At 37.1% G+C, this 27,898-nt stretch overlaps 1 protein-coding gene across 2 annotated transcripts in view; it reads right to left on the bottom strand.

Moving 5' to 3' along the window:
• Positions 1-27,898, bottom strand: part of LOC138064728 (potassium/sodium hyperpolarization-activated cyclic nucleotide-gated channel 1) — a 218,478-nt gene that overhangs the window by 176,405 nt on the left and 14,175 nt on the right. For both annotated transcript variants that reach the window (XM_068928537.1, XM_068928538.1), the window contains exon 2: positions 18,957-19,380. In XM_068928537.1, coding sequence (XP_068784638.1) covers positions 18,957-19,380 — 424 coding nt within the window. The remainder of the gene's footprint in view (positions 1-18,956; positions 19,381-27,898) is intronic.

The following is a 27,898-nucleotide window of genomic DNA, read 5'->3' as shown; positions in this document are numbered from 1 at the left end:
AGTCTCCTCTCCCTCCACAAAAACCTATTCATGAGATTCCCTTATGTCTTGAACACAGTGAATCACTAAATTGAAAACATTATGAAGAAAAAAGAATCCATACTGAACAAAATCTTGCTTTGTTGGAAAATTCTGATCAGCTTTTTTCCAAATAGTGACACTTGGCATGTCCCCCAAGCACATGAAACCTATCTTCTCTTCAGAGTTTGCTACGTTAAGATTCAAATAGCTTCAAGTTATCGTCAAAATATTCCATGTCTTAGGCCCTGAAACCTAAAAGTCTGTCAAATAGTTCAAAATGAAGACCACAGAAAACAACCGTGTCCCTTTAGCAGAACTGAATGTTTCATGACATCGATAAAACTTGCTTTTCCTTAAAAAAACTTTAGAAAAGTACAGTAAGAAACTGTCCTAAGATAAAATACTTTATTTTACACACAGCTTGTCTGAGAAAAAAGATCAAAGAAATTAGTTCTAAGTAACTTAAGACTTAGGTAACAGCATTTAATTGACTAGCATTAGACTGTGCTCACAGGAACATTAATAGAAAGGAGTAAGTAATCTCTGCAGCCCGCAGCAGTTCCCTATCAGGTGTACTCACACTCAACAACAGCACATATCTACTTGCCTAAAACTGCAGCAATATCAAATCCACAGATGTGGGGCACATTTAACCCTAGATTTGGCATGGGGATGAGGGAATAAGACCAACAGAGCATCTAAAAGGACTCATCTTTAACAGTCTGTTTAAGTTCTTAAAAACCTCTTTACTCTTAGATATACAGTTTGCTGAAAGAGACCTCACTGATGCTACTGGAGTAAGCAGGCTAAAAGGATACAGACGTGTGTGCACTGCTGGATCAAGGATCCGTGACAGCCAACCCACACTACAAAGAAAGAGTACTTCAAAGTAGTGAACCTTTTTGATCAGTGCAGATTCTCACAACCTTTTATTGGTGACACACCTAAAATGTAAAGAACAAAATAATTTTGTAGTAGTTTGTTGAAGAATGGTGCGATAGCACTAGGGAAATCACTTACAACAGTATTAAATGTAAACATTGGCATATATTAAATACCATTCTGGGTTGCTGTCAACTACGCCAAGGTTATGCTCACATTACCCTAAGCATGCCAAACTCCAACTGGTTACAAATTTAAAAACTGCTGACTGTCTAGGAATTGGCTGAGACAGGACAGTACTAACCTGTGTCTTAGAGATGTGTCAAGGACACCACAGGAAACAAAGAACTATGGAAGGAAGAGAAATTTTCAGCTGGCTACATATTTAAGAAATCTCAGGTTTGGAAGTCCACTTTGAGACAGCTCATATTTCACTCCTTTAAGAAATCAAGCAAAGAAGTTACAAGTCAGGAGCCCAGAACAGATGCCACTGTGGGGGAAAAGGGAAATTAAAAAAAAAAAAAAAAAAAAAGGTGCATAGCACAAGCAAAATCATCCAAGGACACATAGGAGAGGGGCGCGCAATCATGTTCTGATAGAAACTGAATTTGAAACTGGATTTCAATGCAAGAAATTGTAAATAGTGAAAGAAATATTAACTTACAACAGATTAGCAGCCTCTACTAATGCTGGTGCAGCGAGAAAGCTGACAGGGTGACTGCAATAGTTCTACACGCCAGCAAAGAGAAATCACAAAGCTGATATTTAGAGTGGAAATACAGTTTTGAAGAACTGTATGAAATAAAAGATATGCCATGCCAGGCATTGTACTTAAGGTGGGCAGATTCTACATTAGCCCTTTGAATATAATACTCTATTTTTCTGAGCCATTATGGCTCACTGCTTGTCCTTATACTGATTAGCCATTGAGGTAGCAGATCTGTGTTAGCATTAGTCCACCTTTTATCTCATTTTTCAATTACTGATAGTTTATCTCATCACACTTCAACCAGGGGGTAGATTAAGTCATCAAGCTCCTTCAGAGACATGCTTTTCTATGCATTATCGTAACACTTCACATTGAGCACTTAAGGATAAAAGGCTTAGTAAAATGTGCTTTATTCACCAACAGAAATACTCTTTTTTCTGCTTACTATGTCTAGTTTACAAGACTGAAAGTCTAATAACATTGGCCAAATCATCTGATGATTTTGATACCTCTTTATATGTTTAAGAGTTCATTTAATGGATTTTTTTTCTACCTATGTATTCATCAACAAGATTAGTGATCGAATGAACTCTTCTCCACATACCCAAAAAATCTATAGTAATTACAGAACCACAGAATTGTTTAGGTTGGAAGGGACCTCTGGAGATCATCTAGTCCAACCTCCCTGCTCAAGCAGGGTCACCTACAGCATATTGCCCAGGATCACATCCAGACGGCTTTTGAATATCTCCAGCGAAGGAGACTCCACCACCTCTCTGGGCAACCTGGTCCAGTGCTCTGTCACCCTCACAGTGAAGAAGTTTTTTCTCAGGTTCAGATGGAACTGCCTGTGCTTCAGTTTCTGCCCGTTGCCTCTTGTCCTGTCACTGGGCACCACGGAGAAGAGACTGGCCTCATCCTCTCGACACTCCCCCTTCAGATACTTGTACACATTGATGAGATCGCCTCTCAGTCTTCTCTTCTCCAGGCTGAACAGGCCCAGCTCCCTCAGCCTTTCTTCATAGGAGAGGTGCTCCAGTCCCCTCATCATCTTTGTAGCCCTCCACTGGACTCTCTCCAGGAGTGCCATGTCCCTCTTGTACTGGGGAGCCCAGAACTGGACACAGTACTCCCAGTGAGGCCTCCCCAGGGCTGAGTGGAAGGGCAGGATCACCTCCCTCCACCTGCTGGCAACACTCTGCCTAATGCACCCCTGGATCCCATTGGCCTTCTTGGCCACAAGGGCACATGGCTGGCTCATGCTTAACTTGTCCACCAGGACTCCCAGGTCCTTCTCTGCAGAGCTGCTTTCCAGCAGGTCAACCCCCAGCCTGTCCTGGTGCCTGGGGTTATTCCTCCCCAGGTGCAGGACGCTGCACTTGCCTTTGTTGAAGTTCATGAAGTTCCTCTCCGCCCAACTCTCCAGCCTGTCCAGGTCCCTCTGAATGGCAGCACAGCTTTCAGCAGCGGGTCCACGTTTTCCCTAGTCTTCCTTTTGCTCTTGATGTATTTGAAGAAGCCCTTCTTGTTGTCCTTGACATCCCTTGCCAGATTTAATTCCAACTGGGCCTTAGCCTTCCTCATCCCATCCCTGCACGCTCTGGCAACGTCTCTGTATTCCTCCCAAGTGGCCTGTTCCCTTTTCCACATTCTGTACACTTCCTTCTTCTGTTGGAGTTTGGCCAGGAGTTCCTTGCTCATCCATGCAGGTCTCCTGCCCGCTTTGCTGGACTTGCACGCATCTTGAGCTTGGAGGAAGTGGTGCTTGAATATTCACCTGCTTTCTTGGACCCCTCTTCCTTCTAGGGCCCTACCCCATGAGATTCCCCTAAGTAGGTCCCTGAAGAGGCCAAAGTTAGCTCTCCTGAAGTCCAGGGTTGCGATCCTACTCATTGCCCTGCTCCCTCCTCGTAGGATCCTGACCTCCACCATCTCACAGTCACTGCAGCCAAGGCTGCCCCCAGCCTTCACATCTCCAACCAGACCTTCTTTGTTTGTTAGTACAAGGTCTAGCATTGCATCTCTCCTCGTTGGCGTCTCCACCACCTGGGTCAAAAAGTTGTCCTCAGTGCTCTGCAGGACCCTCCTGGACTGTTTGTGCCTAGCTGTGCTGTCTTCCCAGCAGATGTCAGGGTGGTTGAAGTCCCCCATGAGAACCAGGGCCTGTGATCGTGAGGCTACTTCCAGCTGTCTGTAGAAGGCCTCATCGATGACTTCCTCCTGATCAGGTGGCCTGTAGTAAACCCCCACCACCGTGTCACCCATGTTAGCCTGCCCTTTAATCCTTACCCATAGGCTCTCACCTTGCTCTTCATCCACCCCGAGGCAGAGCTCCACACATTCTAGCTGCTCCCTCACATAAAGGGCAACTCCATCCCCTTGCCTTCCTGGTCTGTCTTTCCTAAAAAGCACCTAGCCATCCATGACAGCATCCCAGTCATGTGAGCTATCCCACCATGTCTCTGTAACTGCAATGAGATCGTGGCCCTGCGACCGCACACAGATCTGTAACTCTTCCTGCTTATTCCCCATGCTGCGTGCATTGGTATACAGGCATTTCAGAGACCCAATTGAGCATGCAGGCTTCCCAGGAGAGGTGCAAGAGGATCCTCCATAGCCATGTTGCATGCTGTCTCCCCTGGCTGTATGCACCCGCCGGAGGCATCCTGACTTGAGCAGTGTTTTACTGACTCCCCTGCCACTATACCACTCCCCTTCCCCCATCTTGCCGAGTTTAAAGCCCTCCTCACCAGGCTGGCCAATCTGTTGGCAAAGATGCGCCTGCCCCGCTTGCTAAGGTGGATCCCATCGCTCCCCATCAGCTGTTGATCTTCAAACAGGGTCCCATGGTCATAGAAACCAAAGCCCTGTTGCCAACACCAGTGGCGCAGCCAGTTGTTCACTTGGAAAACTCGTCTACTCTTCCTCCCATCCTTTCCCCTCACAGGCAAGACTGAGGAGAAAACGACCTGGGCTCCCTTTTAATTCTCTTAAACTACATAAAGCATAATACAAAACCCTGTTTTTACAAGTACAAATACTTGATCTGCTATGAAAAAGAGTGTAAAGTGACAAAATTCTTCCTAATTGCTCTTTTGTCTGCTAGTTTAGAAATATTCTGAGACATCATCCAAGTGAATTGCATGATAGCAGTATCACCATAAAGCTCTGTAACATAATTTGAGGACTGAAATAGACTTTGCCAGTTACCTACTTTACACTTTACTTAAACACAAGAGCAACTTAAAAAGAAAAGTTCACAAAGGTTAGATCTGTTCTCTCTGTTCCACAGTTGAAAGAGCTTTTCAGCAGACATCTATTTTTCATCTTGCAAATGAACGAAGCAGGTCAGCAAGGCAAATCTTGAGGAGAATCAAGACTTTCTATCAGCAGCTGGCAAAATTCTCCTCTGATTTAAACTGGTGGCCTTGTTGAATTCAGTTGAGATGAACAGAATTTAGAATGTGATATGACAAAAATAAATAAGCTTCATCTTTTCATTCTTCTCCAGGTCTTATTTCTTCTGTGTACAAGCAAATTCTCAATGCTAGCACTGGCTAGAACCTTGAGAGTAGCTCAAATAGCCAAATTTCAGAAGGACCATAGGTAGCTTATTTTGAGATGTTTACTCTCCAGTGCTTAATGAGTGTCTGGGCTCCCTGCCCAAATTTTGGGAAGAGATGGACGCTTCAGAAATTCAGAGTTGATAATGGTGGTGGCAGAGTCATAATGGGGAACACACATCTACCTACAGCTAGCCAGCTGGAAATGTCGGGTGGAGGCATTGCCCCTTCTATATGTGTCATGAAACAATCATTCCATAAAAAAAAAAAAAAAAAGTACATATATATATATATATATATACACGATACCTCTCCTTTAATAGGAGCGCTCTCACCATTAGGACAGAGGCATGCCCTCCATTAGGCTCAGTGAACCTGGTATGCTCAGCTAAGGAAGCGTGCCAATGCCAAGAAAAGATGCAGCAAACCTTTTACCAGGCCAATTCTGCCATAAGGGTGAGGAGGGAATGAATTTTAGGTTTCCTACTTTCTGTCCTCAAGACACTACCATATAACAGGTGGATTTTTTTGTTTTTGTTCCCCTTTTTAAAACAAAAGAGTGCTATTATGGGGAAAATGTAATGTTTAACAAGGAATTAAATTGATAATTTTAACAACTCTACATTCTGCATCTTTCATTGGGAATGGCCTGTAAAAATATTCTATTTAACTAAGCAAATATGACAAAAAGTTTAGGCAACTGGTTTTCTCTCTTTGGCTTCAAACTGTATATATATATAAAAGAAACTGCAGAATATGCCTTCTTGGTATGCTTATTTGTGTTAATTTAATTAAAAAATGTCACCTAAAACTTGTCTTGTCTTGTATTTTCAACTATGGAATGGGATTGAAGGATGAAGAATAATAAATTCTGTAACAGCCTCTATACAGTTTTTGCCATTTCACAGCTATTGCTTGTGAGTGCAGAATACAGGCTTTCTGTCTTGCTAAGATATTTCCACAAAATAAAGCAAGAGCTGGATATCTGAAAAGATGTTGCAGAATAAATGTCTGGGGGCATGTTTTCCAGTGTGAAAAAACAGCTGGAGGTTACTTGAGTATATCTGCAGCAAACTTAATAAATTATGGTTTGATAAACCTTATCAATATAAAATAACAGAAACATGAAAAAGCTAGGAAATATTTAATAAAATCTCTGTGTTTATGTCTTGTTTAATAAAATCTCTGTGTTGCTAAATCAGATAAATTTTCAAGTACAAATCATCGAGCAAAAAGAACACAGTTGGGATCCCACAATATTTTCTCTCTGTTCTGTTAATCAACTGGAATATTGGAAACAGAAAATATTATTTACAGGCAAAGAGAGAGGTGAAATGATGCAAATATTGTAGGTTGATGCAAAGAGGTGAGAGGTGAAATGATGCAAAGATTGCAAACACTTATGACTACAGCTATTAAAGCAGAAGATAGGTGAATTTGAGGCACTTAAGTCCAAAGTGTAGTGAACACCACAGTCCAGTTGAACCATTGCCTAAGCCTAAAGAGGTGTGACTCTAAACTTTTTTAGGTAGCCAGAATCCTGGTTCTGTATCTGCCTGAACTGCTGCAATCTAAGCAGTCCAATTACCAAAGACTGATGGACACCCACAAGACAACCAAACTGCACGACCAGCAAGAATATTCCTTCATAATTAACTGATTAATAACATTATTACATGAAAATATTATAGCAATGCTGGAGATGTCAGTCAAAACTGGAGTCACAAGAATGTAAATGCAAATTAAAAGATGACAAATGTTAAGGAAAGATTTTTTAAAAAGCTAAGTTGAGGCTAGTTAAAGACTAGTAAACCTTCAAACAGTCTTGAGAGAAAATATCAGACATTATGATTTTCAGTGTAAATTCCCTCAATGTCTTAGCTGTCTAAACTGATCAGGCATAGTTCTAATATAGTCGTAATTTTCACAGAGATAAGCCATCCTTTCCACACTGACAAACATGAATGTATAGTTAAAACAAAAATATTTCCAGACAAAATTCATAAAAGCATTTTTTAGCAGATTAACTAGAAGTTAAATTGAATATGCTCTTTTTCTTAGAAATTCAGAGACACATTGTCTTGTGAGTTATTAGCCTTTCCCCGCAAACAATCTTGTTTCTTTTTCAACTTACTGATTCTTCTGAATGTTTGAAATGGCAAGAACACAATCAGAGGAGAAATGAATTGAGTACTGAACTTACAACCACAAACTATCTATCACTGTAGTGGACTGAACTCAAAGGTCTATGCTACCTTCAACTCTATCACTTTTATCATTTTCACATGAAAACGTTTAGAGAGACAGGAAGGAAATCCATAGGACCATGCTCATGACTCATTTAGGTCTCTACGTCCAGAAGTGTTTAAATGAGGCAAGAAATATAATTCCTCATTCACATAACTTACATAGGACTAAAAATCTGAACTTTAGGCATTTCTTTTGGCATTTTAGTTCTGAATTTGTGACCCAAATATTTAAATGATAATTTTTATTTCACTGCCTGTCCAAGGAAATGAGAAAGAAACAGATTTACTAAAAGCATCTTTAAAAAGTTGAGAGGTCAAACAATAAGTTGTTCACATATCTCTGTACCAAATATGCAAAATTCAAGCTCAGGAGCTATCACAGTTACTTTCAATTCTCAGCTCTCTATAGGTTTTTAAACCTAGACATACGTGGTTTTAAAATTATCAGGTAGCTGAAAGAGTTCATGCATTAAGTTGGTATTTAGATCATGTTCACTTTACGAAAAGGATCCATACACATCTAAAAAGGGGGAGAGAAAATTTCCCAAAGGCAAAATCCGAAGTTGTCAAAATTACTTTATCATCCCTTAGAGCACTGGTAATCAGCTACAGTGGACTGAATGGGAATTGCTACGTCATAAGAAAGTACATAGTATTAGCTGTTCTGATCAGGAAAAGAAATGCTCTTACCTCAAATATAAAGTGACTTAATGGTAAAACAAGAGTTGGTAAGAACTAGTAAGTTCATAATCCATTATTTTAATAAACAGAAAAATATTAAATATAAAAATATGAGGTTTGATTAATTTTATTTCTATTAGCTTTCATGGGAATAATAATGGGACACTTAAATGAAAAGGAGTGAAGTTCTACTATAACTTGTTTTATAATTATTTCAAAAATAAGCCATCTTTTCATTGATTTGTTTTGATAAAAACGTTGCAGGGTCAGTTAACTGTATTCATGCTCATGCAAAGTATTTTGACATCTTCATTTCCAGCATCTGGCAGTTACTCTGCCATTTGCTCTGTTAATAGCCTCAATAAACAGATTGAAATTTTTTTCTACTATTTTGAAAAGAACAATAAATATACATATTTGTAATATTCAAAAATTAACAGAAATGCAGGTAAAAATTCACATAGGACTAAGATGTGCAGCAAACTACTAAAAATGTAACATAATAAAAAGGATAAAGAGAATGTAAATATTTATGATACTCCAGATTGATTTTAACATAGGGAAAATAAATAAGAGATGGGAAAAGACTGCAGATAGAAGGGTTTTGTTTTGTTTCTATTCATACCTGCATAGATTATTCTTAGAAGTGCTCACACTTGGAGGAATATTAACATAAATATGCACATGCACATTGCTTTGGTTTTCCTACTTTTTTCTTTTTGATAGTTTAATCTTTCTTGTCTTCTATAGGCAGTCCAATTGCATGACACCTATGGCTCTGACAAGATCACTGTAGTTGTACCATAATTAGCTATTCACCCGCTTTCACCTTCTTCCAGATGGTTTCTCCTATGTATCTTACTATACAGGCTTTAGTGTCTCAACTACTCACCTAGTAATACCCATGTGGATGAACAGTGATATCTACAATGTTCCATATCATAAGACATTTTATCACACAAAACCAGGATTGAAGTGATACAGATGCACTGTATGACAGCAGTTCTTGTCAGATCAATAACAAGAGTTGCAACATTTACTGGAAAGAAAGAGAGTTCAATTACAAGATACCATTTCCAGGCAAGCCGATATAGGCTTGTTTCCCTTGATTCTGAAAGCAAAGAGACTGGAAAAAAACTGTTCTGAGGTAACAATAAGTAATAAAGAGGAAAACGCAATGAGCCTAGTAGCATGGGAAGTCTATGGCATGGCACAGGACTGGTTTAAGGAAGATGAAAATAGTGAGAAAGAGCACATTCTTAGTGGAGTATGGTGAGGAGTGTAAATAGTACAGTCAAACCCTTAATTTCTCCTTGGAAGCAAAGGGGACCAGTGCGCTCTGTATCAGGTATTTTTCCCGTTCTTCTCAGGTCACAACTATATTTCGATTATGTTATTACTCACGTAGGATAATGTCGTGCTTACCTGGAATAAACTCCCTAAGATTCAGGTTAGAAATAACTCCTAAAATATAATTTGTAGCTGGAAAAGCCATTTCTACACTGCCTTTCCACATGTTCCTCAGCAGTCTCTAAGTAGGATTATACTGTAGCATCTTATGCCATAAACGGTTAATTCAGACTATTTTATCCTTTTAAAATAGACCCTTCTTCCTAATCAGGTATTAAACTTCTATTCCATTGTCGTTAATGACAGCAATAACAATAGAAACTTCTTTAAACAAGTAGTGTCCCAGGCTTTTATTATATTAGAAGCTAGTCAAATTCTATCATAATCAGAAAATGATCCTCAAGCTGTTAATATGCAGTGAATTCTGCATCATATCAGTCCTAGTCTTGTTTGATCAAATGCCCTGAGATAAGGAACATGACAGATTGAGAGAATAAACACAGGCAATAGAGCACAGATGGTCTATCCAGCACAGCAGAGCACAAGTTCTCTAGATGTATCACTTTTCTACCTCTTAGACCTTTCTGAGATAACTGAGGCTATTCTCTCCCATGAAATCTACATACCTGAATTAAAACCTGCAGTTTCACCAGCATGCTGCTCTCTGCAGATGATAAAAAGGGAGGAATATATTGACTTTTTTATTAGATAAAAAAAAATATATAATTTGTATAATTTGTCCCTCAATTTTCATTTAGTGATGATGACTTGGAAGCACATCTTGCTGCTTTCTTTAAAAAAAAAAATTGTATTAGGTATGTTTGAATGGATTACGAATCTCCCATTTTAATTGATAACTAGGCATATTTTACCATGTAATCTGGGCACCCAACTACAAGTTTGTCTTCCAAAAACTAATTTAAAAGGTAAGACTATTTAAGACACTATTAAATGGCCATAACGTAACCCTGACAATACCTAAAAATGACTTGTCCTGGTAGCTACATAAAGAAGAAGAGGTAGAAAAATCTGGGCTCAAATCTAAGATGTTTATTCAATTGACTTCTTTACATGCAAAAATCTATCCAGAATTGGCATTACAGAAACAAAAACAGAGAAGAAAGTGCTTAACAAGGTATTAGTGACAACCAGAGGATATCTTTTAGCCAAGTTACTGTTGCTGAAAAATTTAGAAGTCATTCTGGACTGGTCACAATTAATACAAAGATTAAAACTGAGAGATACATGAATGGATTGTGTTTAGTCTCCAAAAAACAAACCCTAAAATGGTTGTTCTTGCTATAATACATTGAAAACATCTGGAAACAATTTGCGGATTCCCATGCTTACCTCATCACTGCAGAGAACCAGAGGAAGCACGTGCATATATAAATATAGATGCTCACTATAGGAAGGAACGCTGGTATCGCACTGCCCGAACCACAAACCACAAACAAGACCTCGGCCTGCCCAAACAGCTCTTTTCCAGCAACCACCTTTTCTGACAGTTCTTCAGCTCTAGGTCAGGAGCAGGACAACCTGGTGGGCAGCTGGCAGCTCTGACTCGTGGGACAGCCGAAGTCCCCTGCCTGTCTCATGCTTAGCGTGGGGTGTATCCTGCATGCCACTACTCTGTCAACCCCTGGGCTGCAAACCAGGCACACAATAGGCCTATGTCCAGACATGGTTTGTGGCCACCCTGGAGGCGCCTGGAGGTTCAGTCATCTGCCACAGGATGACGTGCCTTGTCGCATGCCAGGAGACACATGCTTTGACTTCATAATAAAGGTATTCCCAGGACGTGGTATTCCCAGGACCTGTCTCGTTTCATTAAGGCAGGTACCTTTGTGTAACAAGAAAGTCAGTTAGGCAGAGGAAAAAGGTGGCCTGTTAGATTTGTGATGGGCATACATCAAAGCAAGTAATAAGAGAAAGACAATGCTCTGGGCATTGCTGTCATCACTGGCTAAAATTCCTCAAGGAATTCAGGATATTGGATGCTCTGTTTTGTTTGTGAGTTTCCAAGCTTCTTAATCATAGACAAAACGTTTACAAGCATGAACCCTAAAAACTTAAAGCTCCTCAGTCTAATAAAAAGCCATTTTCATGCATTTTTCAACTCTTGAATTTAGAAGTACTACAATAATATATGTTGTTTTAAAATACTACTGTCTGATAAATTTTCCACTTTATAGGTCTCTTCCACTTTAAAACTAGAAACTCACAGTTCATTTTGTATGTAATTCCATAAACATTACACTTAATAACATAATTCTTAATGAAAATCACTCTTCTATAAGTGTTTTTAATACACTGTTCAGCAACTCCCATAAAAAGTTCCCTGAAAGCACAGCCAAGGAAGCTTTTTACCTGTATTAAAAGTTTAAGTTGAGAGAGTTCCCACTCTTCCAAATTTGCTGCCAGGAATAACGGATACATGTTCTAGCACGTGCAAAATAGGAATTATCTCCAGAAAGGCTTAAAAATTAATGAACAACAAATTAGACTACAAAAACTTCTTTTTTAAAAAGTTGTGTTACATTTCAACATAAAAGACCAGCTGACACAGTACTATCATTTTCAAAAGCTATTGACTGGAATCACTAAGAAATGCTACTGCAGGGGTGAAGACATTATCTTCTTAGTGACACAAAGTAGCAAACCCTAGACAACCAGCAATATGCCTGTTACTATATAAGCCATACAAATACACATGTAAAGAAAGAAATATTACCTTCCAGCATTCGAGTTCAGGGAAAATTATCTTAGGTCATGTTTCCCCTAGCACATGAACCACGTAGAACATCATCACCACACTCTTCTGGGTGTATGCACACATGAAAGCTCAGTCCGCAGTCTTAAAAAGGGGGTGATGAGATTAAATGAGAAACTTTACGCTCATAACACTTATAGTTATTCTACAGCGAAAAGGATTATTCTTTCCATGAAAGTGATTGTGTTTAGATCATAGAGTAGGAAATTAAAAAAAAAAAAACAGACTATTATACCTTGCTTGCATTTCAGTAATTGCCTGCACTACAAATTTGCTGTTCTTTTTGGCGATTACTATTCTATTATTAGGAAAACATGAATCATAATGCTTTCTAATTATCTCTATTAGTTATGTATATTTTCCTGTTGTTATTCAGGATTTAATAAAATGAACAAACAAAACCATCACAGCAAAACATGCTCCATCATCTACACCAGTGATATTTCATGGTTTTAGCTAGGATGATACATACTCTTCTCAAACACGTAATTTTCACTGATTTGAATGAGAAAGCACTGGCATAACTGTGAGCAGAATCTACCCACCCAATGTTAAAATATGGACAGTTCCATAGAAATGCAAAATTTTGTGGGAAATGAGATCCATTATAATTTCCCATTTGGAACACTACTAATTAAGAAAAGACTATATGACACGCTCTATTTAGCAAAAAGCAGAGAGAAAGCTTGTAAATCACATGACAAGAAAAAATATTGTTTAATAATAACACTGAGACTTGCATAGACATATATATCATGAGACTGATTTTTGCTCTTATAATGCCTTATATTGTAATTTGTGTCATGTATCTTTTACATCATTTCAGTTTTATACATATGTGCCATTTAAAATCACAAACCGATTATATTTAGTAAACTCAAAATAGACATCAAAACAGAGTATCAACTCTCTTCATCACACACCTAGCTTAAAAAAAAAATCAGTCTCTAATTTTGAGTGGAGAGAGGAAAAGGACTAGTAGTCAGGGTTCTGGCTTTATAGGATCAGAGTTTACAGATAAAATACCTTAGTCTCAGATGCTGTCACAGAGACAGATGGTCCATTAGCCAACACCCCAATCGAATTACCGAGGATTACCAACACTGTGGATCGTACCCAGTAATGAAATGACAGCTAGTGCAACTCACAGGAACAAAAGGAACGTGTTCGCTCTGGGGAACTAAGCTAAGCAATCCTGTGCTACATGCTATTTGACATTTCTAAATGATCAACTTGTATAGCTTGAAGCAGAAACACTCTAATAGCTCAGTCCTGATTGAGTGCCATGCACTAGCTCACACCCAAACAGAAAGACTACAACCTTCCAATCAAACGCAGGGGCCAAAAGTGGATTTTAAGGCTGCATAAAACATCATATCCAAAATAAGAAAATCCTTCAAAGCAAGGACACTGAAATAGTTTATCAGTGCTTTCCCCAGTCTACACACTACCGATTGTACTGATTTTTAACAGACCAACACATTACTCTTGGCTTGAGAAGAAAACAAAAACCCAAAGGTAAACCACTGGCCGATGTCACTTAATAGCAGAATACAAACCTACTTCAGAGCCATCAGGCCTTGGGCTGAAAACGAACGATAAGCCTCTTAAATGCCTTCCTTCTCAAAAGCGGAGGTCTCTCTATGAGACCATGTAACCCAGAACAGCTAAAAGAAGCAGCCACGTGATAGGAACGGGCCTCAGTGCTGGGATGAAGTTAGAGGTCTTCTACCATAGGTAGAGCTAGCCACCATGTCTCAAGCCCATGTGACAACAGCTTCATCCTTACTTCAGAGTAAGGAAGAAGCCACATCCAAACACTGCAGCTATCCGATATACAGCACAGCATAAATTGCAAATCAGCTGTATAAGATTTAGATATGCAAACAAGGATCCACACATGAAACAACTCGACTAACTCATCACGATTTATATATTTACTTAGTCCTGTTCAAAAAAATGAAATGAAATGAAATGAAATGAAATGAAATGAAATGAAATGAAATGAAATGAAAGCCAAATAACTGAGGGTTTTGATTTTCCTCAATGATCCACACAACCTCACAAATTCACTACTTCAGTAAATCACTAATTTATACACAATGCATTTTCCAAGCACGCCTTTTTGAAAGAAAGGAAAGCTTATGTTGGTTTTCTGTTTCTTTCCTGTAGAAATTGGCTGGAAATAGCAATTTTCTCCAACTTCACATCTCTCAATGGTAGAAGGGCAGAAGACATCAAATGGAGACCTTGTTACAGAACACCAGAGACTTTTAAAAGACTCTCCTAGGTCGTCTTTGCTCTTGGAAATGTTTACTCACATTTCCTCCCCCCACTCCCCATGAGACTGACAAGAGTCTTCTGTTATTCAGGTAACACAAGCATTCTGTAACGATATTTTTATTTAAGCAGAAATTAATAACTCAGCATATAAATAATATGGATTTTTGTACTGTTAGCAGTAAGTAGAAGAGGAACAAAAAAGAGAGGACACCTGGTGGTGATCTGTGATAATTATGATTGGATAATATCTCCCATAAGCAACAAATGAAATTTTTAATACAATATCTGATTTGGTATTGCCCTTACATACTTGTTTAATTTTTAAGCACTTCAGTGGGACTTAGCTTTCAATCAAGCTTATACTTATGAGCTTTGCTGGATCAGTATTATTGTGATGACTGGGAATAAAACAGTAAAAGTAGAATAAGACACTTTTGTGTGATATGCTCAGAAATTCTGGGAACGTGATGCATTAACCACCTGAGGGTTACCAAAGGCTAGAACGGACATCAATGTAGGTTCATCAACCTTAAAAAGGTTAGGTAAAGTGAAAACCAGTTTTCAGTACAGGTCGAATCAAAATAAGATATGGCTGGAATTTACAATCATTGTATATTTTACAAAACATAACCTTCTTTGCACCTCTCGCATTCAGTCAGTTTAAATTCTGTTCTAATTCTAAATTACCAGGCATCTCAGAACTGCTAAGATTTAGGGTATAGTTTCAGGAGTACAGATTTTATTCATTTATACATCTACTCCCTCCTGCCCTGCGATTATAACAGTTTAAGCTAGGCTAAACTCTATTTTTCATGCAGCTTTTGAAAAATATTGTGATTTGAAAGAATCAGTAAATTTATATTTCAGGTAAATGTAAAGCAAAAATGGCATATCATTTGAGATCTCTTAATTGATATTCAAAGGGAAAAAAATGAAAAATTTCTATTTTAAAATGTAAATGAGTTCATTATAACAATATATTTCCTCTTCATTATTCACATCTTTTATTTTTTATTGTTTAGTTGCCTAAAAGCACAGGCAGCTACTAATAGCTAACTAGCTGCATGCAAGCCCATATGAAATGTTCAGGGGTCAGCAGCTTAAACAGTCACAATCTCTCTTAGAAGCATTTTACAAAAAACAATTGTGAATTAGAATATTCAATATTCTATTGTTATTGTATTTAAAGCAAATATATTTTCTTCTACTGGGTCTGATTTTAAGTTATCCACTGGCTTGTTCTCTGCATATTCACTTGCTGATCACGTCAGACAAACAGTACTAGTTCTCTCATGTGAGATTCTCTGAATTTAATAAAGTTATGCTAAGTAATAAGTAGATCCAGTACTTCCTATTCAATATTTTTCTCAGGAATCTATCCGAATAAAAAACAAACCCACTGTAAAAAGTTATTGCTAAAATATAATTTCTTCAAATAGCAATTTAAATAGCTAATTTTTGTTGCATACTAAATTATATAATTTTATTTAAATGAGTACATCATCTATTTCTTGATATCTGGGTTGATAAAAGACTAGCATATTAGATATTGTCAAAAAAAAATAAGTCAAGAACAATGTGAATTTGAAAATTCAGTAAATGAATTCCTACAAAAATATCTCCTGTATCTTTGTTTAAATGTTTCTTCTCACTTCCACTGTCATTTGTTTGGATAAACTATTAACTTCAGACTAATATGAATATATCAGTCAGATTTTATATATATCTTGCACTGCATGCTATAACTCGGTTCCCTCATAACCATTAAATAGAAAGCTTCTGGAATACATACGTTATGCATTATATACCTATATCTATATATATCTATCGATATCTATATCTATCTGGGATGCATACATTTTTACCTCAATATACATACATACTATATTATATATATGGAATGCACAATTTACGTCAATGACTGTTAGCAGCTTGTTACTGTTTCAACGAATTGAAATAATGTGCAAATAAAGACAGAAAAGGAAATATGTTTTCAAAAATATAACATAAAAAGCCTTAAAATTGTTGCCTACTCATCTTAAAGTTCAGAGAGCGTGAGACTAAGGAAGGAAAAGCCCAGAAAATTTCAACCTGTCTTTTCTGTTTAAGGACCTAAAAACACCACCGTGGGATAAGAGCTTTGAACCTTGTTTGTTCAGCGATCAGTTTTCCAGGAAGTATCCTCTTGGCAATTTATAAAGAATGAGCTTGCTGATTGTCCTCTCAATATTTTTGACATAACGCTCATTATTCTGGATCCAAATATGCAGTATTTCAGATTAATCTGCATTACATTTAAAACCCACGTTAGCCCATATGTAGAAAATACTACATCCTTTTAACCACACACAGATAAATAGGGTCCAGTTTTGTGTCATCAACAAATTAGTTAACAGTTGCTCTCTGTTCTGCACGTACAAACACCCACAACACGGAAAAGATTAATATCAAAGGTTTCACTGACTATCACCATGGGACAATCCAACTATTGTTTTAAAATCCAGTAAAGTTCATCCCTACCTGGCTTTGCTATTTTAAAACATTACAGAGCTATAACATACAATTTCTCAGAAGTTGAAACGGATCGCCATGCAGAACAATTTCATACCCTACATTCAAAATAATAATAAACTATTGTGATAGCAAAAGTCAAACATGAAAATGCGTATGACTGCCTTTATTTCTGAAATTTCAAAGGAGCTAAAGAGATTATCATTGCATACATTTCTTTTGGGGATTTATCAAAATCTCATCCATTTTATCACTGCACTTGCATGTTCCCATGGTCATCAAAACCTCTTTTTAAAAGAAGCCAACAAGCTTATAGTTGCTTTATTAGAGGTTCAGAAACAAAAAAGGAAGAGTATTACTTCAGATCCTCCTTCACCTTCCTGAGAATATCCAGGGAGCATGATAACATGTTATCAAATCTGAAATCAGGGACTCAACTTGTGTGTTAATACTTGGCAAAGAAAGCATCACAGGTTCGGATTAGATCCTCTGGTTGCTTCTAGTCCCATTTAGTGCTAGATTCAGCTATTGTTGATTTAGAATACTTGATTTAGCTTTGACAACAGAGACAACAGGGAAAAAAAAAGATCTGTATTCATTTCACTGCTTAGTTGAGTTTTATCGTGGCAAGCTATTATCTCAAGCTGACTGAAAATAATGTCATTGAACACATTTCAGAAGGTTGTCTCTCTGCAAAGAACAGAGGAGACAAAAGCACAGCTTTATGGTAGAACTGCAAGATGTTCCTAATCATTTGCCTTAGTTAAACTGAGTACAAAACTGCCATGCTCTATTTCTGTGTCAAAAATATAGCTACACTGCGTCACAAGAGGTAAAAAGATGTAGAAGTTACAAAAAATAATAATAAAAATAATGACTGATTCCAGGAGGTTGTTGAGTATCATGCAGGACCAGGCCTTTTTAATACAATCTGATTTTATTTGTGAGAAAGCTTAGCATTTAGGTTTCCGTAAAAGGCCAATGTGATGCTTTAAAAGGGACATAACCAGCAGAAAATCACCAGAAAGGGTACCAAGTAATCTTTCGATATTAATTTCATTTTAAAAAATTAAAATAAGTAAATAAATTTATGCAAGTCTATTTTTAATGGTGTCAGTGAAAAAGCTTCACAGAATAATTCTCAGTATGCTTAGTTGCATGAAAGGCTTAAAAATCAGCAGTTATTTTTTTCTGTATTTTAGCGCTTCCTTTTAAAATACATTATGATATTTAGAATTACAGAAACGGGGACAGGCAAGAAATGAAATGACTGAATCATGGTAATATGTGCAAGAGTTTCAAATACTTCCTAGCCCTGAGCATGCCAAATTAGGGAATGCCATAATTTCATGGAAATGTCACCGTGCCAAGTTGGCAGGCAGCATAAGGTCACGTCTGGAAATAGTGGAGCTGACAGTTTAGAAGGAAATGACTCAAAATTTGAACCACTTTTTTCTTTTTTAACTATGTATTCTATACATTCAACCTACATAGAAGCCTTCAGACAATGAGTGTTCTAGGAAATCTACTCAATTATAAATGGATTCAATTTCTCCTGTAATAGAAACACATGAGCATGCATTTTAAGTTCTCTTTGATTACGGAAGTATTTAATTCACAATTCTAAGTGCTATTCACTAAACTCACAGGCAGCTTTAGCTAACTCCTAAAATCACTGACTAATTCTCCGTATGAGCTTATGTCCATTGTGTTTTTCAGTATTTTCTGTCTCTATGGTTAACAGACTAAGTTGGTAACTCCTCCGTGCTTTCTTCAAAAGAGGACTTTCCACTAGCACCCATATGTATCTACAGCAGCTAGCAAGTAAAAACCTTTGATTCCATTCTGGATTGTAGCTCTTTGGAGAGACCCAACTATTATATCTAGAAAAATAAGATCTTAGTGAGTAAAAATATAAACATAACATATCTTACCTCTTCCCACTGGTGTATGTACCTGATCAGTCTCGAAAGTCGTAATAAACGTAACAGGCTGAGGATTTTTGTAAATCTCACGATACGAAGTGCTCTTGCTGTCTTGTAAACCTCTGAATCCATTCCTTTTTCTACAATAAGAAAGATATAATCCACTGGTATTGATGAGATGAAGTCAACCACAAACCAGCTTTTTAAGTAATTCATCTTAATGACTTTAGGGTCCAGTATTATTTCAGAGCTGTCTTCATTAACAGTTCCAGTTCTAAAATTCATGATCAAGTCCAATAGAAAAACAGTGTCTGATGCCACATTGAAAATAATCCATGGTGTTGTTGTTTGCTCTGTGAAGAATGTGATTCCAACTGGTATAATGACAAGGTTTCCAACCATCATTATGAGCATGATTAAGTCCCAGTAAAACCTAAAAAAAGGAAGAAACAGAATGGCTGATGTAATGTGGTGTAACTTGCTTAGAAAAATGGTCTCTATCTCTCTCAACTTTACCTTTTTGGTTTTATACAAATTAATTACTATACTGTAACTCAGGGTCAGTTTTGCCTTAAGATGCATAGCAGGTTAGTAGTTATGCTAGACTGTTGTACAGAGGCACAAGATAGATGAGGATGCTCATATATTTTGTTAACTCTAAGAAAACTCTTTAACTTATTTGATATATTCAAAGTCAGTAGAGAAGACAAAGTAATTTAAACATTTCATTATATGTCTTCTCAAGGATATACATCTAGGATAAAGTCAGTACCATGGCTTATCACTCCAGGGCATATCTGAAAGGTGCATGTCTGAAAGGTACGCCTTCTCCAAACTCCTGTCAAAACCTATTAGAGTGTTTATATAAGTAAAATTGATGTCTAGTGCCAATCCCAAGTGCTTTAGCAATGTGATTAATTTTTTTTTTCATGGCTTCTATCCAAATGGAAACCCAAATTTCTAACAGATAACATATTAAACGTAAGCACCTCTTTGCAAATGTACTCATACCATTACTGTGCTGGAATAAAATTATAGGAAGTGGAAAAAAGCACTGAAGCAAAAAATAGAAGCAAAAATTAGATAACATCAAAACCTTCATCCACTTTTACAACGTCAATTGAACTTTCATACATTTTTACAACCTGGATAGCCTGTCTGCTTTTAGAGCTAAGAGGTCTGAATAATAATAGTTATAACTTTCACAGTAAGAAATGGATACTGTATTTCCCTGTTCTGTTGCAGAAGTATCTAAGGCTCCCCTCTGAACCCTGCTGACAACAGAGCTTAATACAGATGGTAAAGAGCCAGACTCACAACTTTAGTATCTACTATAGAAATGGTGAGTAAGGCTGTCTATTATATAGAATACACATCCATCCTGATGAAAGATTTCAAGGAGACGGTAATATACACCCAACAGATTTTAATGAATGATGATAATTCCTAAACAATAAATTATCATGGAAAGGTACTATTTAACAAAAGGAATCGAAGTGAACCTTAGAAAACACAAACACAAAGGATGACCTCTTGTTCTATTTCAGAACTGGTCTAACTTTGTAGTCTTACACAAAGCAGGCAGTTGGACTGGATGGCCTCCAGTGGTTCCTTCCAACCTAAAATTCTATGACTTCTAATAAATTTCTGTGAAAAGTTTCCTTGTTTTTGTGTTGCTTGAACAACTCCATAAAAAAATACTGAGATCTTATTTACTAATGGAGATATCATGAGATCTATACACACTCAGCGCTCAAGGTCAGCAGGGCAACATGATTTGTTCAGCTACACTTGATCTGGGAAGACACAGAAACAAATCAACAACTGTTCTCTGCAGATTCACTACCCTTTCTAGAAGCCCAGAGGGCAGGAAGAGCTTCACAAAGATGTGACTAATCACAGCAGAGCCCAGGCAGTGAACACGCTACCAGCACAGCACCCTGGCACTGACTTCCAGCCAACTTTCACCATACCAGTGTGAGCCTTCTGGCATGACACTGACATCCCATCTGGATAAACGTCTGTGGCAATTGGCAAGAAATATTGAGAGAAGATAATAGTTTAATTGGCCTCAGAAAGTTTCAGAACCACTAGTTTAGTTTCATGAACCACTTGACTTGTACACAACATATGGATTATATTATATTCCATAAACTACTTCTTATAGTCTTCAAACAGTCCAGGTTTATAAACTCGATTTGTTTCAAGTTTATTCCTGAAAAAATTTATCGGTTTAGAGATAACTGATCTGAGAATATACACAACTGTAACTGTACAACACTAAAACATAGTGTTACATAGGATTGAAAGTGGCATTAGAATTTTCAGTTTTAAAACTCTTTACTCCAAGGTAAATCTAAAGAGGCTTTACTATCATTTGAAAGCGTAGATAGCAAAGTACTTTTAACTGGTATTCATAAAATAGACTTTACAAGTACTTCCTTGTGTAGCACAAGCAATGTGCTTTCTGTCTTGTACATTTTCAGTCCTACTATAAATGTGAAGACTAATTGCTATGAATATTCAGAGTTTTATCTAGACTGTATGCATTTTTAATTATCATATCTGTGTACCGGCAAAAATGTCCAGATTTCGCTTGTCATTTATTTATTTCATTTAACAGGCTTACTGCTTTACCAGATTCTTTTTCAATAACCTAGAATTACCATACAGAAGGAATAGTTGCATTCATGTATCACTGCTACTATGATCCATAGTTACAATTACCACAAACACTTTTACAATGCTATCAATCAAAATATTTCGTCAATGTGATTTGGAAGAATACAATTCTCCAAGGAACCTTAAAAATGAATGGAAAAGAACTAGAATACTAATCACAAGAGATAAATACATCCATCTGTGGCTCACTCCTAATCAAAGTATTGCTTGACTTCAGATTGACCTTTAAGTTTAACCAGCACAGAGACTAGTTAGGTTACTAAGGCTAATCAAAGCCAAACAAAAACCAACCACTCAACCAAAATAAAATAAAACACTACACCAGGTGATTTTATCCTATGATAACCCAATGCTTAAAGGATCATTATGTACTGTGATTATACAAAACACACTGCACTTCCTGATGTTGAGTGTCAGTGCAATTTATATTAAAGCTAGGGCTTCAGTAATTGAACGCTAAGGCCTATGAGATTGCATCAGTTTTGTGTTTATATTTTAGTCCAAAATATAGTACAATTTGATTTGTTAGTAAGAAAAAGTCTTATTGCATTATGATTCATTCTTCATTTTAAAATGAATCATTACTTTTCCTTCATAAAAATGTTTCTAAATGTCATCCTGTTGGCAATCTTGCACGATATTTTTCTTTCAGGTGAGAAAAACTAGATGTAACTCCCTGTATTGCCCTTCTGTGACCTGTGCAGAGAAAGTAATACAATGCGTTCCCTGACTCTCTGTTCAGAACATTCTCCTATTCATGTAACTGAGAGAAAGCTGAAATGCTTCAGCACTGGGGCAGTGCAATGAGCTGCTACTGAGACACAGAAGTAGCCCTGTGTTTCAAACTACTTTAGCCCTGTTTATTTATGTTTGCTATTTTTGTTTAAACAAGGATGATTGTAAATTTAAAACTCAGAACCTCAAAGTTCCAGATTTTTGTAAGGTATTGCAAAACATTGACAATAAGTAAGGAAGAGAAGGCCTATGCAAGACTTGTAGGGAATGACGCAAAAATTAAGAACTAACTCCATCATTTTTCTCCCCTTAGCAAACAGCTCTAGAGCTTACTGTTCCTCTGAAGCTAAATCACTACTGCTACTATTGGTTGCTGTGCTAAGTAAAGTAACAGAGGTCAACACGGTAATCTGCATTGAGTTAGTATTATTGAAAAATTTTAAATGATTCTAAATGACAGTCCTAATATCTCCAGGTGAAAGCAAGTCTAATAAATATTGAAAAAAAGTTTTCAAAGATAGCTTTAAGAAATCTTTTTTTCTTTACATATATATGTTACAAAATCATTTTACATAAAAATAAAAAGATCACAGTAATTATTACACTGACATTTTCAAATAAAACTATTTTGACTCAGTCCTCTCACACTGACGTTTTCACTCACATCTATTATGCTTTCAAAATTTACTGACAACAGTGCTTTTTATACCTTGGGAACACACTGAAGTTTTGGTGGTTTATTTGTTGCCACAGGCTATCCTAGATAGGATGAACAGTGTGTTTAAAATGAGTCCCTTCCCAAGCAGTGATAAAGAACTATCTAGTACTCATGAGTTAATGTTTGTACCAAGCTTAATAATGTAAGCCACTACAAATTCTAAGAAGCATTTTATTTTCTACCTTATACATCCAACACTGAGAAAAGTGATTTTTAAAGAAAGAAGTTTCAGCTCTAAATTAGTTAATTTGCTGCATAATTTACCATATATACAACAGCATAAAAAGTCATTTTTATTTGCTTTTCCTATTACTTCCTGGTTGCTGCCCACTGACACAGCATGGATGGGGAAATAGTCACAATATCCTTGAATCATTGTTTTTTTGATATATTATTAGTCTTACGGCACGTCCAGACAGATCTAGCAGAAGTCAATGGTCTCACCAATCACACCAGCACAGTGAAGCACATCAAGTGCATCTCTCACTAAGGCACTGGTTGCATGACTTGAGGCTACAGGGTTTTGCTTAAAACCACAGTTGTCTGAATTCTACAAAACCTTTTTTTTTTTTTTTTGTAAAGAGAAAAACATACCAGTAAAACTTCAGGAAATTTAGTCACATACATTACAGAATAACAGAATCATAGAATGGCCAAGGTTAGAAGAGACCTCTGGAGATCATCTAGTCCAGCCCCCCTGCTCAAGGCAGGGTCCTCTAGAGCATATTGCCCAGGATCACATCCAGACGGGTTTTGAATATCTCCAAGCGAAGGAGACTCCACTACCTCTCTGGGTAACTTGCTCCAATGCTCTGTCACCCTCACAGTGAAGAAGTTTTTTCTCAGGTTCAGATGGAACTGCCTGTGCTTCAGTTTCTGCCCGTTGCCTCTTGTCCTGTCGCTGGGCTCCACAGAGAAGAGACTGGCCTCATCCTCTCGACACTCCCCCTTCAGATACTTGTACACATGGGTGAGATCCCCTCTCAGTCTTCTCTTCTCCAGGCTGAACAGGCCCAGCTCCCTCAGCCTTTCTTCATAGGAGAGGTGCTCCAGTCCCCTCATCATCTTGGCAGCCCTCCGCTGGACTCTCTCCAGTAGCTCCATGTCTCTCTTGTCCTGCGGAGCCCAGAACTGGACACAGTACTCCAGGTGGGGCCTCCCCAGGGCTGAGTGGAGGGGCAGGATCACCTCCCTCCACCTGCTGGCAACACTCTGCCTAATGCAGCCCAGGATCCCATTGGCCTTCTTGGCCACAAGAGCACATACATATATATATATGTATATATATAGTATCTAAACAATAGCTGTACAAATTTTGTCTGTAAAAATTAGCAAGTTTTATAATTTCAGATTTTTTTAAATTAGCTTTAACTGATGAAAAAACACATAGTTTTTTGTTCAACACTTAGCCATGGAGATTTGCAATGTGTTGCTCAGTTGTGATTATATGCATAAAGCAGATGACTAGATGAATGCAATGCTCAGGGAGACCTGATCAGAGCCCAGCGAAGCCAGTGAACATCAATTTACTACTTTCAAAAGGCTTTGGTTATGGAATTTGGTTAGGGCCACCACAAAGTTTAAAGCTTGAATGCTTCACAGTTTTTTGGGGTTTTTTTTAATTACTAGAAAAGAAAATCATAGTACTGCCCACAGAAAGTGACTTTAAAATCAACTGATTACCATTAAACAAATACATACATATTTTTCAGTAAACTCTACTAATATTCAATCAGTGCATGTTTCATCAAACAATTTGTCATTATTTGTACTCATGCAATACCTTTTGTCCAAAGTCATAAAAATATTTTACACAAATTAAGTCTTAGATTCCTGAAGTGGAAAACTAAAATGCAGGGGATTAATATTGCCCTCACTGCATATGGGAGGGGAGGATGGAGAGAGCAAAGAGAAAACTATGCAGTATGCCATTATTATTTAATAAAGTGACTCTTTGGTTTTAGCCAATAACTCGCTACCATCAGTGCTTGAATACATCTGATGTTTGCAGTTGCTTTTCACCCAGAGAAACTTATTAAACTACAGTAGAAAAATTAAAGCCTGACTTCCACTTAACCTTGGGCAAGAATAGTGTATTATTCTCAGTGCATTTCTGAAACTACTCTGGAATTCCCCAGTCACACAATTCCTTCTTTCTCTAGCCCCACTCCTCAGCAAAATACAGGGTAGTGCTCCTGGCCAGGCAGCTACCGACTAGGAAAAACTGTTGAGGAACAGTGAGAACAGACAAATGGGTTTTATGCTGGAAAAATTTGAAACTTTCTACACTGACCTGTATTCTGATCAAAACAGAAATATTTCAGATTGTCAAAAATTGCTTCCGCATCAGCATGCCTCACAGCACAAGTAATGTGTTTCCTTGAAATTTATCCCATCTTCTCAAACTGTTAGACTACAACCCCTCAATATGAGGCACTGTCTTGCGTGGGTACTCTAACTGATTTGTTTCAATTTCGTATTACCAACCCTTGAACCAAACACGACTTGCCAGCATATCAATTCTTTTAAGTGACAGTAAACTTTCTGTAGCACACTTGTAAAAAAGCATTCATATTCTCAGATTAGAAATGACCAATTTACAAGCATCAGGAATAGCTTGAAAGAGACAGATCTAAAAATACCTCATCTGCAAAATACTGTGATTTCTCATGCTGGAACATATGCATTAATTAAGAATTGTGTAGTGATTTTAATTTTAAAAGTACTGTTTAGGAATATCATATTTAGGATGCCTCTATATTAAGCAGAAATTGAAAAACTTACATTGGCATGGATTACAGAAGGTTTCTCTCAACGAAACATCCTGTGAAAAGGAAGGTAATTTAACCTAGACTCCCTCAAAAAAAAAAGAGAAGAAAAAAGGTTTTGAGGGGTTTTTTTGGACCTTAAAAATTCCTACAAAATGGCAGAAATCTGCCAAAGCCTTATGGCTAACATGCCAATTAATATGTTAACTCACTGGTTTATCTCAGAATAACAGAAGTTAGTAATGTTCTTTAATAGATTTTTTTAATTGAGTCAATTCCCCAAGTATCAGTGTAATCTTTAAAGTTTCTGCTGATGGGGGAAAGTCCACGTTCTCTGTTTATTCTCAGAGACAGGAGAGAAGATGACAGGGAAAGGCACTCCTCAGTAGCTACCAGTACCTCTCATGGGGACAGGTAAGGAGAAGGGCCTATGATCACCAAATGATTTGTAAAATGAATTTAGTGAGGTGAATGTTTCTCACAATAAGAAAAAAGACTAAGACCTTCAACTTAGTTTATCAGCCACTAAAATTTCTAGGATTTCACATACCTACTATTACTAATAATAATTTAGTTCTGTCACTTGGAAGTGAAAAACTATCTCCACGCATATAACTGTATAGCTACAGTAGGAACTGACAAGCAACCTCAGACATGAATTTTCCGTTGGTAAAATACGGTATAGCATTTCTTGAAAAAAGATCATTGCAAGTAAGACTAGGCCTACAGTCAGACATGAATTAATACACTATATTTAAGCTAAAAAAATGAAGAAATCTTCAAGTATTTTGAAGGGAAAAACACCACAGAGATAGGGGGAAGGAGAAAAAGAATTACAAGTAGGTATGGAATAAGTTGATGGATTATGTATGAAGACTTTTTTTGTTTACTACATCATCAGTGAAGAAAAATATACATGACCGAATATTTATACACCTCTTACATATCTACTCAGATGTTCAAAATTCTAACACAAGTATAAGCAATCAAGATAGCATGTATACACAAGTTAAATTATTATTCCACTTTAGAAACGTTTGTGGCTGATCTTTGATTCCAAAGCCCCTGTTTCTTCAAATAGGAAAGTAAGTGTCAAGAATGGAACAATATTGTCAATTCCTTCTTTAAAATAAGTGAAAGTGTTGTTTTAAGACTCTGTAGATGGTTTACTGCAGCCAAATCTATGGATTATAATAAAACAATTTGCTTCAAAAGGCAATTAAATATAATTAAAATAGCATTTTAAAATAATATATTACTAAAATGATATTTTAAGAACTCTTGTGCTTCTTGTGAAAATAACTTGGAAAATAAATAGTTGGTTATGATCAAACCAAAATAATGGTTTTGTTCATTTTTACTTTTACTTGGATAAAAAAGAATTAAAATACATTTCAGACCCTTTTTAGAAAAGCAAAGGAAAAGAAAAGATCATATTCACAAGATAGCTAGATAAGAAGCCACTGAGGCAATGCCACATGCATCCCCCTTTCACAAAAAAGCTCAATACCAGGAACACCGACCAAAGTCTAAGAAACAAGTATCACTTTTCTTCATCTATCTGTAGCCAGTTAAGCACAAAATTCATGAGCCCTAAGGCATGCAGTATCTCCTGAAGTGAGGTACTCTGCTGACATGTTCTCCTTTGCTTAAACAAATGCAGACTACAATGGAAATCATAATCTTCTTCCCGGATGAGTAAGTTAACCATTGGACTAGAGAGTTCTTCTCAAGTTTTGCTCTGTCAAAGCAGAACAACTCTGAGAGGTGACACTGAAAGAATCAACACCAGAAGTGCTATGCAAATCCTTTCCAGCAGAGGATGGAAATGAGTCTGCATTTCTGATGCCTGAGCTCAGTAGTTTTACTTCCTGATGCGATGGATGAAAGGAAAGATGAGTATACATGCTCAAACATATGAGCTGAAAATTGTATTAATTTCAGTTAATATTAACTGAATTTATTTATTTATATATATAAAATATCCATTGACTGAAAATACAATGTATACCACACAAAACATCTTAAGAAATGAGTCTCGCAATCTT

This window comes from Struthio camelus, chromosome Z, assembly GCF_040807025.1.
Source record: "Struthio camelus isolate bStrCam1 chromosome Z, bStrCam1.hap1, whole genome shotgun sequence".
In the NCBI taxonomy this organism is placed as follows: Eukaryota; Metazoa; Chordata; class Aves; order Struthioniformes; family Struthionidae; genus Struthio; species Struthio camelus.
This window is presented reverse-complemented; position numbering and strand designations above follow the sequence as displayed.